The sequence below is a fragment of the Hyperolius riggenbachi genome, chromosome 1, assembly GCF_040937935.1.
Source record: "Hyperolius riggenbachi isolate aHypRig1 chromosome 1, aHypRig1.pri, whole genome shotgun sequence".
Classification (NCBI taxonomy): domain Eukaryota; kingdom Metazoa; phylum Chordata; class Amphibia; order Anura; family Hyperoliidae; genus Hyperolius; species Hyperolius riggenbachi.
This window is the reverse complement of record NC_090646.1, coordinates 445,712,324-445,726,266: the sequence shown is the minus strand read 5'-3', so window position 1 is coordinate 445,726,266 and position 13,943 is coordinate 445,712,324. Positions and strand designations below refer to the sequence as shown.

The 13,943-nt window shown below is 44.5% G+C and overlaps 1 protein-coding gene across 2 annotated transcripts in view; it reads right to left on the bottom strand.

Annotated features, from left to right (window-relative positions):
- The window catches only part of SPPL3 (signal peptide peptidase like 3), a 97,117-nt gene that overhangs the window by 13,867 nt on the left and 69,307 nt on the right, over positions 1-13,943 (bottom strand). For both annotated transcript variants that reach the window (XM_068238682.1, XM_068238680.1), the window contains exons 4-9: positions 12,555-12,674; positions 12,396-12,474; positions 8,421-8,533; positions 7,315-7,421; positions 894-1,057; positions 548-747 (exon numbers count right to left, since the gene is read on the bottom strand). In XM_068238682.1, the coding sequence (XP_068094783.1) occupies positions 548-747; positions 894-1,057; positions 7,315-7,421; positions 8,421-8,533; positions 12,396-12,474; positions 12,555-12,674 (783 nt within the window). The remainder of the gene's footprint in view (positions 1-547; positions 748-893; positions 1,058-7,314; positions 7,422-8,420; positions 8,534-12,395; positions 12,475-12,554; positions 12,675-13,943) is intronic.

Sequence of the window (13,943 nt, the reverse complement as noted above, 5' to 3'; positions counted from 1 at the left end):
CATCCCTTCCCTCCCTGCTGATTGGAGGGAAGGGACAGGGGCAGGGACCGGAGCTATGCAGGAGGCGGGGGAGCAGCTGAGACTGACACTACAGATGTAAACACAGCCTCACAGCATGGCTGTGATTTATGAGGGATTGCAGAGTGCAGGGGGACCTTAGTGGGGTTTAGGATATCAACAGAGGCTGGGCTGTATAGGCAGATCCAGCCTCTGTATGCAGATAACATTCTTTAAACACACCTCGGGTTCTCTTTAAGAGCTACAGGCTTGGGAATGAGCATTGTACAGTTACACTGCTCAACTACAGCTGAACAACCGCTGTTCAATAGAGAGGGGAGGGAATACCATGGATGATGAACAAATGAGTATCATCTTGTGGCGCAAGAAACAGAACAAGGTCACTGTGGCGGATCACTAAACATTTTGTGGGATTCTCTGCTACGACAAGCCCAAATGATAATCTCAGCTGAGAATGATCTATCCTGCATTTGGGGTTTTAGGAATTTACAGGTTTCACTGCACACTTAGTATGCAATTGCTTACTTACCCACAAAATACCCAATGAGCGTGCAATGGAAGTAGGAGACTTTCTGCATTCTCCCAGAAATGTTGGCAGTGCCAGCTGCACTACAGGAGTCCGCGGTCGCCTGTTTCTTGTAATTATCATAACGCAGCACAAAGCACAGAAGTAGTCCAGGCATCACAATGTCCCCTATTCCAAGCATAGAGAAGTGACTCCCTGTGGAGCTGCAGAAAAAGGAGACATGAAACCATGAGCTTTCTTAATAAAACACAAGTAAACCTTGCTTCATTATAACCACTCTACTGACATTCAAATAATACTAAGATTGCTTATTGGTTTACACAAGGTCCAACTACAAGAACACACTTACCTAGGGAACACCAATTTTCCAGGCAGTGACAACCGAGGTACATCTCTTCCAACATTAGGACCAAGGTGAAGCTTCCTGGATAGTACATCTAGAGGATTATCAGCAGGCTGGGTTGCCACTTTCACCATCACGTTACTATTAAATATATAGGCAGAAAAGAATACCTGCATAGGAAATAGAACAATTATGACAGCAGCATGAGCATCTCAGATCAATATAATGGGATAAGGTATTCCGCTTCTCAAAATCAGTCTAAAGGCTAAGGGCTTTGTCACTGGCAAGTTTCTATACATGCATTAAAACATACAGTTAAAGTGACTCTGAAGTGTCCTAAAATACAGCTTTTTATTGCAAAAAGCTCTTAAGCATGTTTGCCCTAACTAAAACGCTGCATCCCCGCAGCTGAAATCTAACTAAATCCCCCCAAACCCCTGGGGGCACACTGCGGGGAGCACTTCCGTGAGGCAGAGCTTTCAGCTGCAGCTCTGCTTCTCCACGCTTCTTGTCAGCGTGCATCTCCGCCTCCACAGAGAGGGGCGAGGGAGAGGCAGAAATACGCGCTGATAAACGCGTGTAAATGCAGAAAGCTCTGCCTTTCACGGATGCGCACAGGGCAGCAAAGGGGAGTTTGGGGGGCATTTAGTTAGATTTCCGCCGCGGGGATGCAGCATTTTAGTTAAGGCAAACATGCTTAAGAGCTTTTTAAAATAAAAACATTTTAAGGAGGCTTCAGAGTCTCTTTAAGAACATTTTATCATTCACGACCAAGGCTACAACTACAACCAACCAGAACAATCGGATTAATTTGGATGGCAGAGATTTAAACTGGATTGAAATCCTCTATGAAGCTTACCTCTGCTGAACACACCAAGCCTAACAGCTGACCTGAAACAAGACCCTCAACCTCTCTGAAGACTTGATTGCCTGTGATTGCCCTCACTCCACCCTGTGAGTAATCCTTTATTCATTATCCAAGGCATATGCACCAAGTGACTATTTTCCACATTTATGTTATCATTTATCATCTAACTCTAAAACAAGGAACTTTACTTAAAATAAATCTATGATCCAACTCTGTGTAGGAATGAAAGGAGTTTGCACAGATCCCCTTTGATCTCAGCAGGACTCCAGAAGTACAAGCTATCTGAACAAGTCTATTGTCTCTAATGTCAACATACAAATACTCATCAAAGGACCTTCTCTCTGCCTGCCCTCCCAAGGAACAATTACAAATTAACACCTCACTAGCTCTCCTCTTAAAATCCTTTGGGATACTCAGGAAATGCAGAAGGGGGCGGAGAGGTAGTGCATCCAAAAATAAACACCAGGGAAGCAACACCAGGCAAAGGATAACAAGTTTGACAGTGAAGTCTAAAAAACATCCCCAGCAAAGCTCAATCACAGCCACACTCTGCAATGCCAGATCGATAAATAATAAGACTGCAACTATACATGACCTAATAGAGCTCTCTGATTTGACCTTTTTGACAGAGACCTGGCTTGGGAAGCATGCAGGCCCAACTCTTGAAGCAACCTTGCCGACCAATTATTCAGTCTTGCACTGTGAGAGACAAGTCCGCAAGGGTGGGGGGGTTGCCATATGCTTCAGATCCTCTTTGAACATAAGGCCCCTGCCCATAGGCCCCACTGAAACCTTTGAATGTCTTGCAGCTCAACTGTCAGCAGAAGTAAACATCAACATATTGCTCATATACCGCCCCCCAAAAAATGGTCCAGCCTTTCTTAAGGAAATATCTGAACTCTTATCCTGCGTAACAGTGGAACACCCTAGATGGATCATCCTGGGAGACTTCAATGCATGGGTGGATGATCACGACTCGCAGCTAGGAAGTGAACTACTTCTCATAATGAGTGAACTGGGTCTCTCTCAGGCTGTCAACCTCCCCACCCACACAAAAGGGCACACCCTGGATCTTATATTTCATTCCAGACTTTTAATATCACACATGGATATAATCCCAGTGGTATGGTCAGACCACCACACCATCCACTTCTCTCTGACAGCACCAGCGATAAAACACAGAGGGAAAGAACTCAAATACCGTTCACTGAAAGATGTCTCACCCCAGCACGTTCAGAATATCCTCAACTTCGACGCATTAATCAATCATTGCGCAGACCCAGACTATATGGTCCTGATATACAACCATGCCTATGACTCCCTCGCTCCAGTTCGCATCAAACGATCTACACCACTTCACCATGCACGGTGGTTTGACAGCTCACTAAAGGACATAAAGAAAGAAGTGCGCAGACTAGAAAGGAAGTGGCGAAAATCTCAGAATTCAAAAGATAAACACACCCTTGTCTCTCACCTGGAAAGCTACCAAAATGCGATCACCAAGAAAAAATCCTCCTACCTATCACAGGAGATCGCAAAGGCCGCCAACAGACCAGCCCAACTATTCCGCACAGTTGATACACTATGTAATCCATCCTGTCTAAAACCCACTATAACTCCCTCAAAGGAGCTATGTGAGAAATTTGCTTGCTACTTTGCTGACAAAGTATCTTCTATTCGGTCTCTCATTCAGTCCACAGCACCTAAGACTCATGCAACTAATGGAAATAGCTGCAAAAACAACCTAACACCCTGGACTGACTTCAAAAGTATTAGTGAGGAAGAGATCTCAGACATCCTCTGTCGTCTCCGCCAGACAACCTGCGACCTGGACCCTGGACCAACTAAACATATGCTGAAATGCCCGGACCTGCTTGGTCCAGCATTTCACAAAATAGTAAATTGCTCTCTGCAAGCAGGGAGGTTTCCTACCTCTCTAAAAGAAGGAATCATCAAGCCCCTTCTTAAAAAAACCTTCCATGGATCCAGATGCTATGGGCAGCTACAGACCTGTCTCCAACCTCCCCTTCTTAGGTAAAGTTATTGAAAAGGCTGTCTATCTGCAACTTGAAACCAGGCTGTCAGTAAACAACATCCTGGACCCTCTACAATCTGGCTTTAGGAAACACCACAGCTGTGAAACAGCCCTCACCCAAGTCTGCAACGATCTGCTCATGGCAAGGGACAGAGGGGAATACTCCATCCTAATCCTGTTGGATCTCTTAGCGGCTTTTGATACAGTTGACCATGAAATCCTGCTTAACAGACTGCAGGAGTACTGTGGCATCAGTGGATCAGTCCTCCAGTGGTTCAGATCATTCCTGACTGAGAACACAGAGAGTATCCCTAGGACCTATAATGTCCAAACCTGCACCTCTACAATTCGGAGTGCCACAAGGATCAATCCTATCCCCTCTGCTGTTTGCAATCTACATGTTGCCACTCGGTACACTTATCCAACGACATGGCCTGACGTACCACTGCTACGCCGACGACACACAGCAATACCGGTCCTTCAAACCTGGTGGAACAGACCCTACCCCAAAAATAAACTCTTGCTTAGCTGAGCTTCAGGCATGGATGAATGATAACTGGTTGAAACTGAATGCTGATAAAACTGAGGTCCTGTTTGTCCAAAGCCAGTGCTCGCCATCAAAACAGCTAAAGCAACACCAATCAGGATTGGGAATTCAGACATAAACAGCTCCAACCTTGTGCGCAGCCTTGGCGTACTAATCGATGGGGAATGGAGTTTCAGAAACCAAATTTCATCTGTAGTTAAATCTTCCTTCTTTTATCTGAAGAACATTGCAAAGATTAAACATCTGATTCCCCCAGAGGATCTTCCAACCCTAGTCCACGCCTTCATCACATCACGGCTGGACTACTGCAATGCCCTTCATGCTGGCCTCCCCAAAAAGGACCTGCGTCGCCTGCAATTAGTGCAGAATGCTGCTGCCAGATTGCTAACAAACCAGCCTCGCCACTGTCACATTACACCGATCCTTCGCTCACTGCACTGGCTACCAGTAGAATGGAGAATACTCTTCAAGATTGGACTGCTGACATTCAAATCCCTGCACAATCTGGGCCCTGGATACATGAAGGACTTGCTGAAGCTGCACCACACCTCGCACAACCTCAGATCAGCAAGTTCTATAAACTTGGTCACTCCCAGAGTGCACCTCAAAAAATCTGGAGACAGAGCCTTCTGTCATGCTGCCCCTACTCTTTGGAACTCCCTACCACACCCAGTAAAGAGAGCACCATCCCTGGAGCTATTCAAATCCAGACTGAAAAGCCACCTGTTTAGCCTGGCATTTCCAGACTTATAAAATTCTTCCTCTGTACCACGATGGTCGGAGCCATGCTTATGCGCTTTGAGTCCCACGGGAGAAAAGCGCTTTACAAATGTTATTTGTTGCTGTTGTTGTTTATCATGCGGCCCCCTACATAAATGTGAACTAGAAACAAATACATTTTGATGCTGCAAAATTCACAGAGAACAAAAGCAAGCTTGCTAAAGAGGACTGATGTGTCCAACATACACTATTGAACTGGGAGGTAAGAAAGAAGATTGTTCAAATTGTACGATAGTTAATTAGGAATAAAAATGGGCTTACCTGAGGTGGTAAACCACTAAAAGTAATTTAAGAACTCTTTAATAGCACTAAAAACAACGCGTTTCATGGGTCGCAGCACGCTTCATCAGAATAATATTGTCTCTCAAGACTAAATAGCCAGTCAGAAGTGCAGTGGGTCCTACTGACTGACTATTTCATCTTGAAAAACACAATAAATCTAATGAAGCAGGCTGAAACCTGTGAAATTATTTTTTAGTGCTATTAAAGAGTTTGATATCACTGTTGGTGGTTTACCACCTCAGGTAGGCTAATTTTTATTCCTAATTAACCATCATACAATTTGAGCCATCAATGAGGACCGGTTTTCCTCACCTGCTCGATACTGTGGTTGCTGGTCTTGCAACCCACACTTGTTAGTCATTTTCTGGTTAAATTTGCACCCATTGCCTAAAATTACTACACCATGTAGCGTTCCTTCTGCAAGGTCCTTGGAACCTTGGCTTTTCCCAGCACACATTACTGAAGTTTTCAGCAATGTTCTAGGCAAGATTTTAAAGTACAGAAAACCGCAACTGCTTGTGTGACAGCATTAAAAAAATACCCATTGTGTAATCACCACAATGCCTGGAGAGATTAATTAAAAAAAAAAAGGCACGGAATATTTGCTGGTGGAGGATATTTTGTTGGCTGTGAGGAGAAAATGAACAGACAGAATTTATGTTGTTAAAACACCAAAATTAGCTTATGTCTATTATACAGTCAAAGCAAATTTCAATTTTTCAAGTTTAAAAACTTCAGAGGAGCACACATAATAGCGGTCAAAAATTGCACCATGGAAAAGTACACAGAAGTACACAGCTTCCCCTTGTTGCTCAACAATTTAATATTCTCATAGAAACAATCACCAGGCTATAAAAAGGCAATACTGGGTACTAAAGAACTATCAGACATCAGTCAGAGTGGTCTCCAATCACCATAGCTGGTCAATCAGGGCGCTTAAAGGGAACGCGTTTACTTACTCCACTTCAGCCCGCAGGTATTTTCACCTTCAAGACGGAAGTAATTTTCCACAGTCAGCGCTCCTCCCATTAATTCACCAATAACTTTATCAAACGCAAGTGATCAATATCTTTTTTCGCCACAAATTAAGCTTTTTGTGGGCGACACTGGATAGATATAGAGATATAGAGATATATATAGATAGATAGATAGATAGATAGATAGATATATGTAAATAAAAAATAAAAAAACACACACTCCCTCTCCAATTCCATCTCCTATAGTTTAAAAAAAAAAGCAATGCTACTTAAATAAAATCCATACATTTTATATGCCCGTAAGTTCCGGCTACCACAACATTTAAATTACCGGTGTGTTCATAGTACAATGTATGGCGTCAATATATTTGAAAATAAAGGTGTATTTTTTCCTGTTTTGGGTCTTGTGTGTCCCATCAATTGTACACCCTTATGTACTGAAATAACAGTAATCTACCCTAATGACATACATACTTAAACAAAAAGCTGAGCCCATAAGGCAACTATTTATGGATCCCCCCCATCCGTCTGCTTGGTAACAGGACGGGGGGGGCAGAATCCAGCAGACTGGTGGAGGATATAAAAAAGCAAAAACACAGGCTGCTACTGATGAGGTCACAGGGGAGGTGATCTCAGCTTGTGTGAGATTCCACACAGACGACGTCCCTGTGAGGGAGGGTAGCTGATGACAAACACACCCATGATCTAAAACCTCCTACTAAGTTCAGAAGTAATGGCTGCTACCTGTATAACCCTAGTTATGAAAAAAGAAGGGTGAAAAGCATGCACTGAAATTCTCATAGGCTTGAAGGAGTGATTATCTTTGTATGTGTCAGAGTGGTGCAACTAAATATTTTGAATTAAAAAATGTTTGGTTTGGGTCCGCTTTAAGAGTTTACATTTTACAAAGGTGCAAAAACAGACAAGTATTTCCTTACCCAAAATACATCATATATAAGCAGTCCTGAAAGTAGCAGACAGGAAACCTTCAGACTAGGCAGGCGCACAAAGGCAATCATCGCCACACACAGTCCCATGGCAAGGGCTAAAAGAAATAAGACCAACAACCTTTAGTTAATGTTACATGGAATATAAATAATTGACTAATGCCGAGTGCTGGTCCTTGACCCACAATTCAAGAAACTCTGTAAACTGGAAATATCTGCATCAGTATTGTTTTCTTAAAGGAAATCTGAGATGTTTCAATCATACGTTACACTTACCTGGTGCTTCCTCCAGCCCCATGTAGGCCATGCGTTCCATCAATTTTCTCTGGTTCTTCCGCTGTCAGCCACAGTAGTCAAGGACTACTGCGCATGCATGGCCCTGGCTGTGCATTTCCTTGGCCACGTTCCCGTGGCTGTGAGCACCTGAGGCTTGTAAATGCGCAGTGGCAGAACAGTATTGGCCACGGGAGTGTGACCAGCAGTAGACCCAGAATGGCTCAGTCAGAGACTTTACCTGGGCAGAAAGCTGAGGAATGGACGGGACTGGATAGATATTGAAAAAGCCCATGGCCTACACATGGCTGGAGGAGGCTACACGTATAAATCATTGAGATTGCAACATCTCAGATACAGTTTAAACAGTATAGATGAGAGATAACACTACTCAAATCAGCAATCAGACATCGAGTGGTACTACAGAGTAAATCAGAAGCACCTACCAACCTCATACAATACCAAACTGACAAGTTAGAAAAGTATTTTGGCTGCAGACTGTTCAGAATCTGATAACTTATAATTATACTGGCTGTAGCATGATTAGATGCACTGGTAAATCTCCAATGGCTCTGCATACGTCCCACTGTGTGCATGCAGACAACACATCATTACAGAAAAAAGGGAAACTTGTATGTAATAAAAGAGCAGTTGGAGTCCGCAATTATAAGTGTGTGGTATTTTAGTGCATCTCATCATTTGATCTCAAATCAGGACTTGGGTCAGTGTGATTGATTGCTTAACCAAAGCTACTTCAATATACCAGGCCCAAGTTTCTCAAAGTATTCTATATTTTAACCAGAGTCAGAAGTTCATAAACTCACCATCCATGAGCAGCCAGTGGCCTGTGAGCACCCAAATAAGGACTAGCATTACAGAAAGTGAGAAGGAAAGCAGCTCTGCAACTGTAAATCGGCCACAGCATCCAAACGAGATTCTGAAAGAAAATGAGGAACACAAGCTGAAACAAGAAGCTACCAAACCATTTTAGTAACAAACAGCATCTGGACACCACAGGTGTAATCAATGCACCCACAGGATAAAAAAAACCTAGCTCGTCTAAAGGGGGGGGGGGGGGGGGGGGAATAGATACTAATCCCATAGCTATCCATTTCCATGCAGTGCAAACTGACAGGTGTGGTGAGGCTAGAGAGGGCATTCTCAAGTTACTTCTGCAATTCTCTCTGAGGTGACATCATAAACCTTCTACTTCTCAAACATGTATCTGAATAATTATGGAAGAATATTCACCATAATGATTGAATTTCAGTGGCATCTCATTCAGTGTAGTACGTCCCATTACAGCATTTATAAAGTTTTTGTGACTGCATTGAGGTCCTTTGGAACACAGCGTACATGCATTTTGTAAACCCGCTAAAGGCATAATGAATACATCATACAAGGATTGCTTCTGTTCTCACATTGGGCCTGATGCTATTCCAGGTGATAAGTAGCTTGCAGATGCGAGCTACTTATCACCTTGCCATCGCACGAGGATTACCGGCAAATCCTATTGCCAGTTTCACTCGTGTGATGGCCGATCGTTAGGGAGCATTACTCAGGCGAAAGCCTGAGCGATGCTCCCTATTCCCGGGCGATGGGAAGCGAGGTTTACCCTGTGGTGCGGTCCATCAGTACCATGGCCTCGCTCCCCACACATGCGCACAACCCGCCGAACATTCGCCGCCATCTTCCGCCGCTGCATCTGGGGGTCTCCTTTAATAAGGAGACCCCCAGAGCTCCCCGCCGGCCGCCGCTTGTCTCCGCAACCCACAAAGCTAAATGCTTAAATTCCTTACCGCCGCTTTACAGACGCCGGCCGCCGCATCTCGCCGCAAGTCCCCGCTGTGTAATTACAGTGTACGAGTTACTGTAATTACACTCACTAATAACAGAGTCCCGGCAAAGCATCTTTGAATCAGCCGCCGGGGCTCCCCATTGGTTCACAGGCTGAGCCATTTTCATTGGTCCAGCCTGTGAACCAATGGGGAGCCCCGGCGGCTGAATCAAAGATGCTTTGCCGGGACTCTTATCAGTAAGTGTATTTACAGTAACTCGTACACTGTAATTACACAGCGGGGACTTGCGGCGAGATGCGGCGGCCGACGGGTGTAAAGCGGCGTTAAGGAATTTAAGCATTTAGCTTTGTGGGGGGTTGCGGAGACGAGCGGCGGCCGGCGGGGAGCTCTGGGGGGTCTCCTTATTAAAGAAGACCCCCAGATGCAGCGGCGATGTCGTGCGTTAGCATGTTTAGACCTGCTTTTTGCAGGTCTAAGCTAACGCTCATGTCTGCCGGGAAGCATCGCTTCCTGGAGGCATGCAAAGTGTAATAGGATAGGGTGTAAGGAACTTGCTGGGCGATAATATCCCCCAAGCGAGTTCTTTTAGCACCCTGCCTAGGACTAAATGCAATTGGATCAGGTGACTTTATAGTCGCCTGATTATTGAACTCACCAGCGTTTAACACTGGCGAGTGACAATTGCATCAGGCCCATTTTCCCTTAGTTGTAATTGCCTTGCTTTCAAGTATAGCCCCATATACATGGGGGAATCTTCTGGGGATCTCTGTCACCCAAGGGATCATTGTACACACGCTTGTCTGACTCTCGATTCTAGGCCACAGCAGAATTCAGCCCAGCATGTGTATGTGTATGTGTATAATGCCAGTTTGCACTACCAGAAATAAGCATTTAACTTTATCAGTTAGCCATTAAAAGGTATTACTTTTACAAGACTATTTTTCTACCTACACTACCAGAAATGAAAAAAAAAGACTATCGCAACTTGTCAATTTGACCATACAGTAAAAATAAAACCCATCTGCTACTCCATCTACCACAACATTCATCGGGGAATGAGCCTTTACACTTTTTCTCTTAAAGTCTAACACCCAGCATTACAACTTTGCTTTAAAGGGAAGGTTCAGGGAGGGTGGGGAAAAAATAAAAATCAATTTCCACTTACCTGGGGCTTCCTCCAGCCCGTGGCAGGCAGGAGGTGCCCTCGCCGCCGCTCCGCAGGCTCCCGGTGGTCTCCGGTGGCCGACCCGACCTGGCCAGGCCGGCTGCCAGGTCAGGCTCTTCTGCGCTCCAAGTCCTTGTACTTCTGCGTCCCACGCCGGCGCTCTGACGTCATCGGACGTCCGCCGGGCTGTACTGCGCATGCCTCTTCCGCGTGCCCGCCGCGTCCCTGCTCGCCGCATTCGATTCCCCGCTCGTCCCCGCCGGCGCCGCTCATCTTCCGCTCGATTCCCTACCATTGTCCCCTCGCGGGGAGCGAGCAGGGAATCGGCGGAAGCAAGATCCTTCCTGTTGGATCTTATCAATCGAGCCGCACCAGCGGCTCGATTGATAAGGAGCATCGCGGCCGCATCTACGTGTGTAGAAACTGTGTCAGATTTTTTTTTAGCACAAATTCACTGAATGGATTAAACATGACATTTTAGTTTTGCATTTATCTAGAAATCCGCAGCTAATGTTTAGATACATATGTATCTTTGTTTGGAATGCAAATAGACCTCTAAAAAGCCTGTCTGGGAAGCCCTCTGAGCTCTCTCAGAGAGGTGTTTGTTTATTTACATTGTAAATAGATACATTTGTATCTAAACCTAAGCACAGAGGAGGATTTCTAGCTAAATGCAACACTAAAATGTCATGTTTAATCCATTCAGTGAATTTCTGCTAAAAAAAAAATCTGGCATAGTTTCTAAGCCGTAAGCAATCTTTTAAAGCAAAGTTGAAATGCTGGGTGTTAGACCACTTTAAGTTTGCTCCTAGGTAATATTTTCACATCTTAGCAATACAATGCCCATTAAGGCCCGGTTCACACTAGCGTTTTGTGTGAAACCGGGCCGTACGTCCAGGTCCGGGGGGGTGTACGCATCCCTCAGGATCCGGTCAGGTTGCAAACAAAAAAATATCAGTTCGGCATCCGGAAAGTAACACTTCCGGATTGCCGATACTGTACTTTAAACAGGCGCAGCAGCAGAGACAGGCATGGGGAGAGTGGGGGCCCCTATCTGTCCATGTCTGGACCCCCCATGTGGCAAAGGACGGGTGCCGTAAGCACCCGTTCCTATTGCCAGTGTGATGAGAAACTTCCGTTTCTCATCACTTCCTATGGTGCGGGGAAAATGGTCAGGTTCAGGGTCGGGTGCGGCGGCCGGAGCTGCGTTCCGGAAAAATGCTGCATGTTGGAAAAATCCTGAACGCAGCCCGGACCCGGATCCTGACAGACAGACGGGTGTGAATGGATACATTGATTAACAATGTATCCATTCACATCCGGGTCCATTTGTACAGTATACGGTGCGTTCCGGTCCGGAGAACCCGGACCTGGAACGCTAGTGTGAACCGGGCCTTAGCCACCAGCAAGCAAGAAAACACTGTAGGGTTCATTTTGACAGTACTTTTTCACTTACTCTTTGGTACTTTTTTCAACTGCAGACTGTTGAAAAAGTTATTTTTAAAAGAAAATTAAAATCCTAGAAGAAAGTGAATTGGATCGGGCCCAATATCTTATGTTACATAATCCCTTTTATTTTTGCCCTGGATAAAACACGACCTGACAAGTGTAAACCTTCCCAAACACTCTCACGGTCTCAGAGATAATTTACTGCACACATGTAAGGTACTAGCCAACGTAGAACATTTTACTTCAGTTTTCACAGATCAGACCTAAGGTTTCCACCTGAAACGTTCTCATGGAAATGTTTAATGGCATAGAAACTATTCATCTCAGTTTTGTGCATGAATAACAGATACCCACTTTACATATGCAGTTAAGTAGTGCATACTCACTTGTTCTGAGGAGAGCAGGGCCTGGTTAAATACTGGCACATTGGGAGTAACAGAAAAGCAAAGGCTATTGTTGCAAGAACTGAAAGACAGAACAAAGTATTACAATGTGAACATTGGATTACTATTAGGCAAAGTTTAATTCAAGTAAACTGCACTCACCTGCAGTGCAAATAGTGAACACCACCTGAACAGAGTCAAAGAAGAAAAACATCACCAGAAGAGACACTGAGGCTCCGATAGGAAGAAACAAAGCCTGAGTGGAGTCAATAGTCTGGATACCTACAAAAAGAAGGCAGGTTTACACTTGCACAATGCCATGTGCATAAAAAAAAGTTTGGTTACTTCCAAATCAGTGTATTTATAAGGGCATAAGTACAAATTATGAGGCATCCCAGCAAAAAATATTCATGTTTCTTCAGGCAGGGGACACACTTGTCTTAGTTTTCTGCATGCAGTTCCTGCACACCTTGTGTGTTTGCATGCAGAAAAACGTGTACATATTTTCACAGCAGCTAATGTAATGGATAGCGAAAACTGACAAAATGTGCAGAATTATCCTGCAGGGTGTCAATTTTTTTTTCTGCCTGCGAAAAATGCATGAAGCGTGAACTAGCCCATTGATTAAAATGAGTTCCCATTTTAAATCAGTTTTTCTGTGCAGAAAACGCACATAAAAACAGTGAAGTGTGTCCCCTGCCTTAGCCACACATAGTTGAATCTAAACAGTGTATGTGGAAGTTTAATTGGCATAGATTTAACTACACCAGCTCCCTCATGACAGCCAAGTTCCATGCAGTAATCAGGGGCCAGTTTCATTGGCTTCTGACCATGTGATTATTGTGACCCAATCACAGTGATCACAGATTGAAAATGAAAACTAAGTTGAGTGGGAGCCAGAGCTATGCAGTTCTGGAGAGGTAAAGATAATAAACAGAGGGCCGCTTCACATTGGGCACTTGCCCTCCACTTCCCGGCGATCAGGTCTGCAATCTTGATTCGGCGGCAAAATCTTGTAATTTGTGCTTGTGGTTCCGATCAATAGAACGAGAATCACAGCGCAATCGCCCCAAAGACGCTGCATGCAGTGCATTTGATTGATCGAAGTCGCAAATGCCGCAGTGTAAATGTATTCATAGGGATACATTAGTAGCAGCGCTTTGCTTATCGCCAGCGAACAGCAAAGCGCTGAAAAAGCACCAAGTGTGAACCAGCCCTCAGACGGCAAGTGTCTCCCTCCAGCAAATACTTCCATTGCAATCCCCCTCTACAGAAACAACAGAATGTGTATGCAAGTCCGCGCTCCTAGTTAAATGTGGTGTGGAAGCCCAAGGACTAATTGAAAAGCAAGAATTTGAAAAGAAACAAAAAATCCTGGATAACATGGGCTGCACCACCATAATGCAAATCCAAATAACATTCATACTATTAATTGATAGGAGGTATGGCACTTTGTTTATTCCCCCACATAATACTGTGTTGTGGAGTGTTTCTCTTGCTGTGCAATGCTCATCGGTTTAAATGGTTTTCTAATTGTTATTGTCTCAGTGT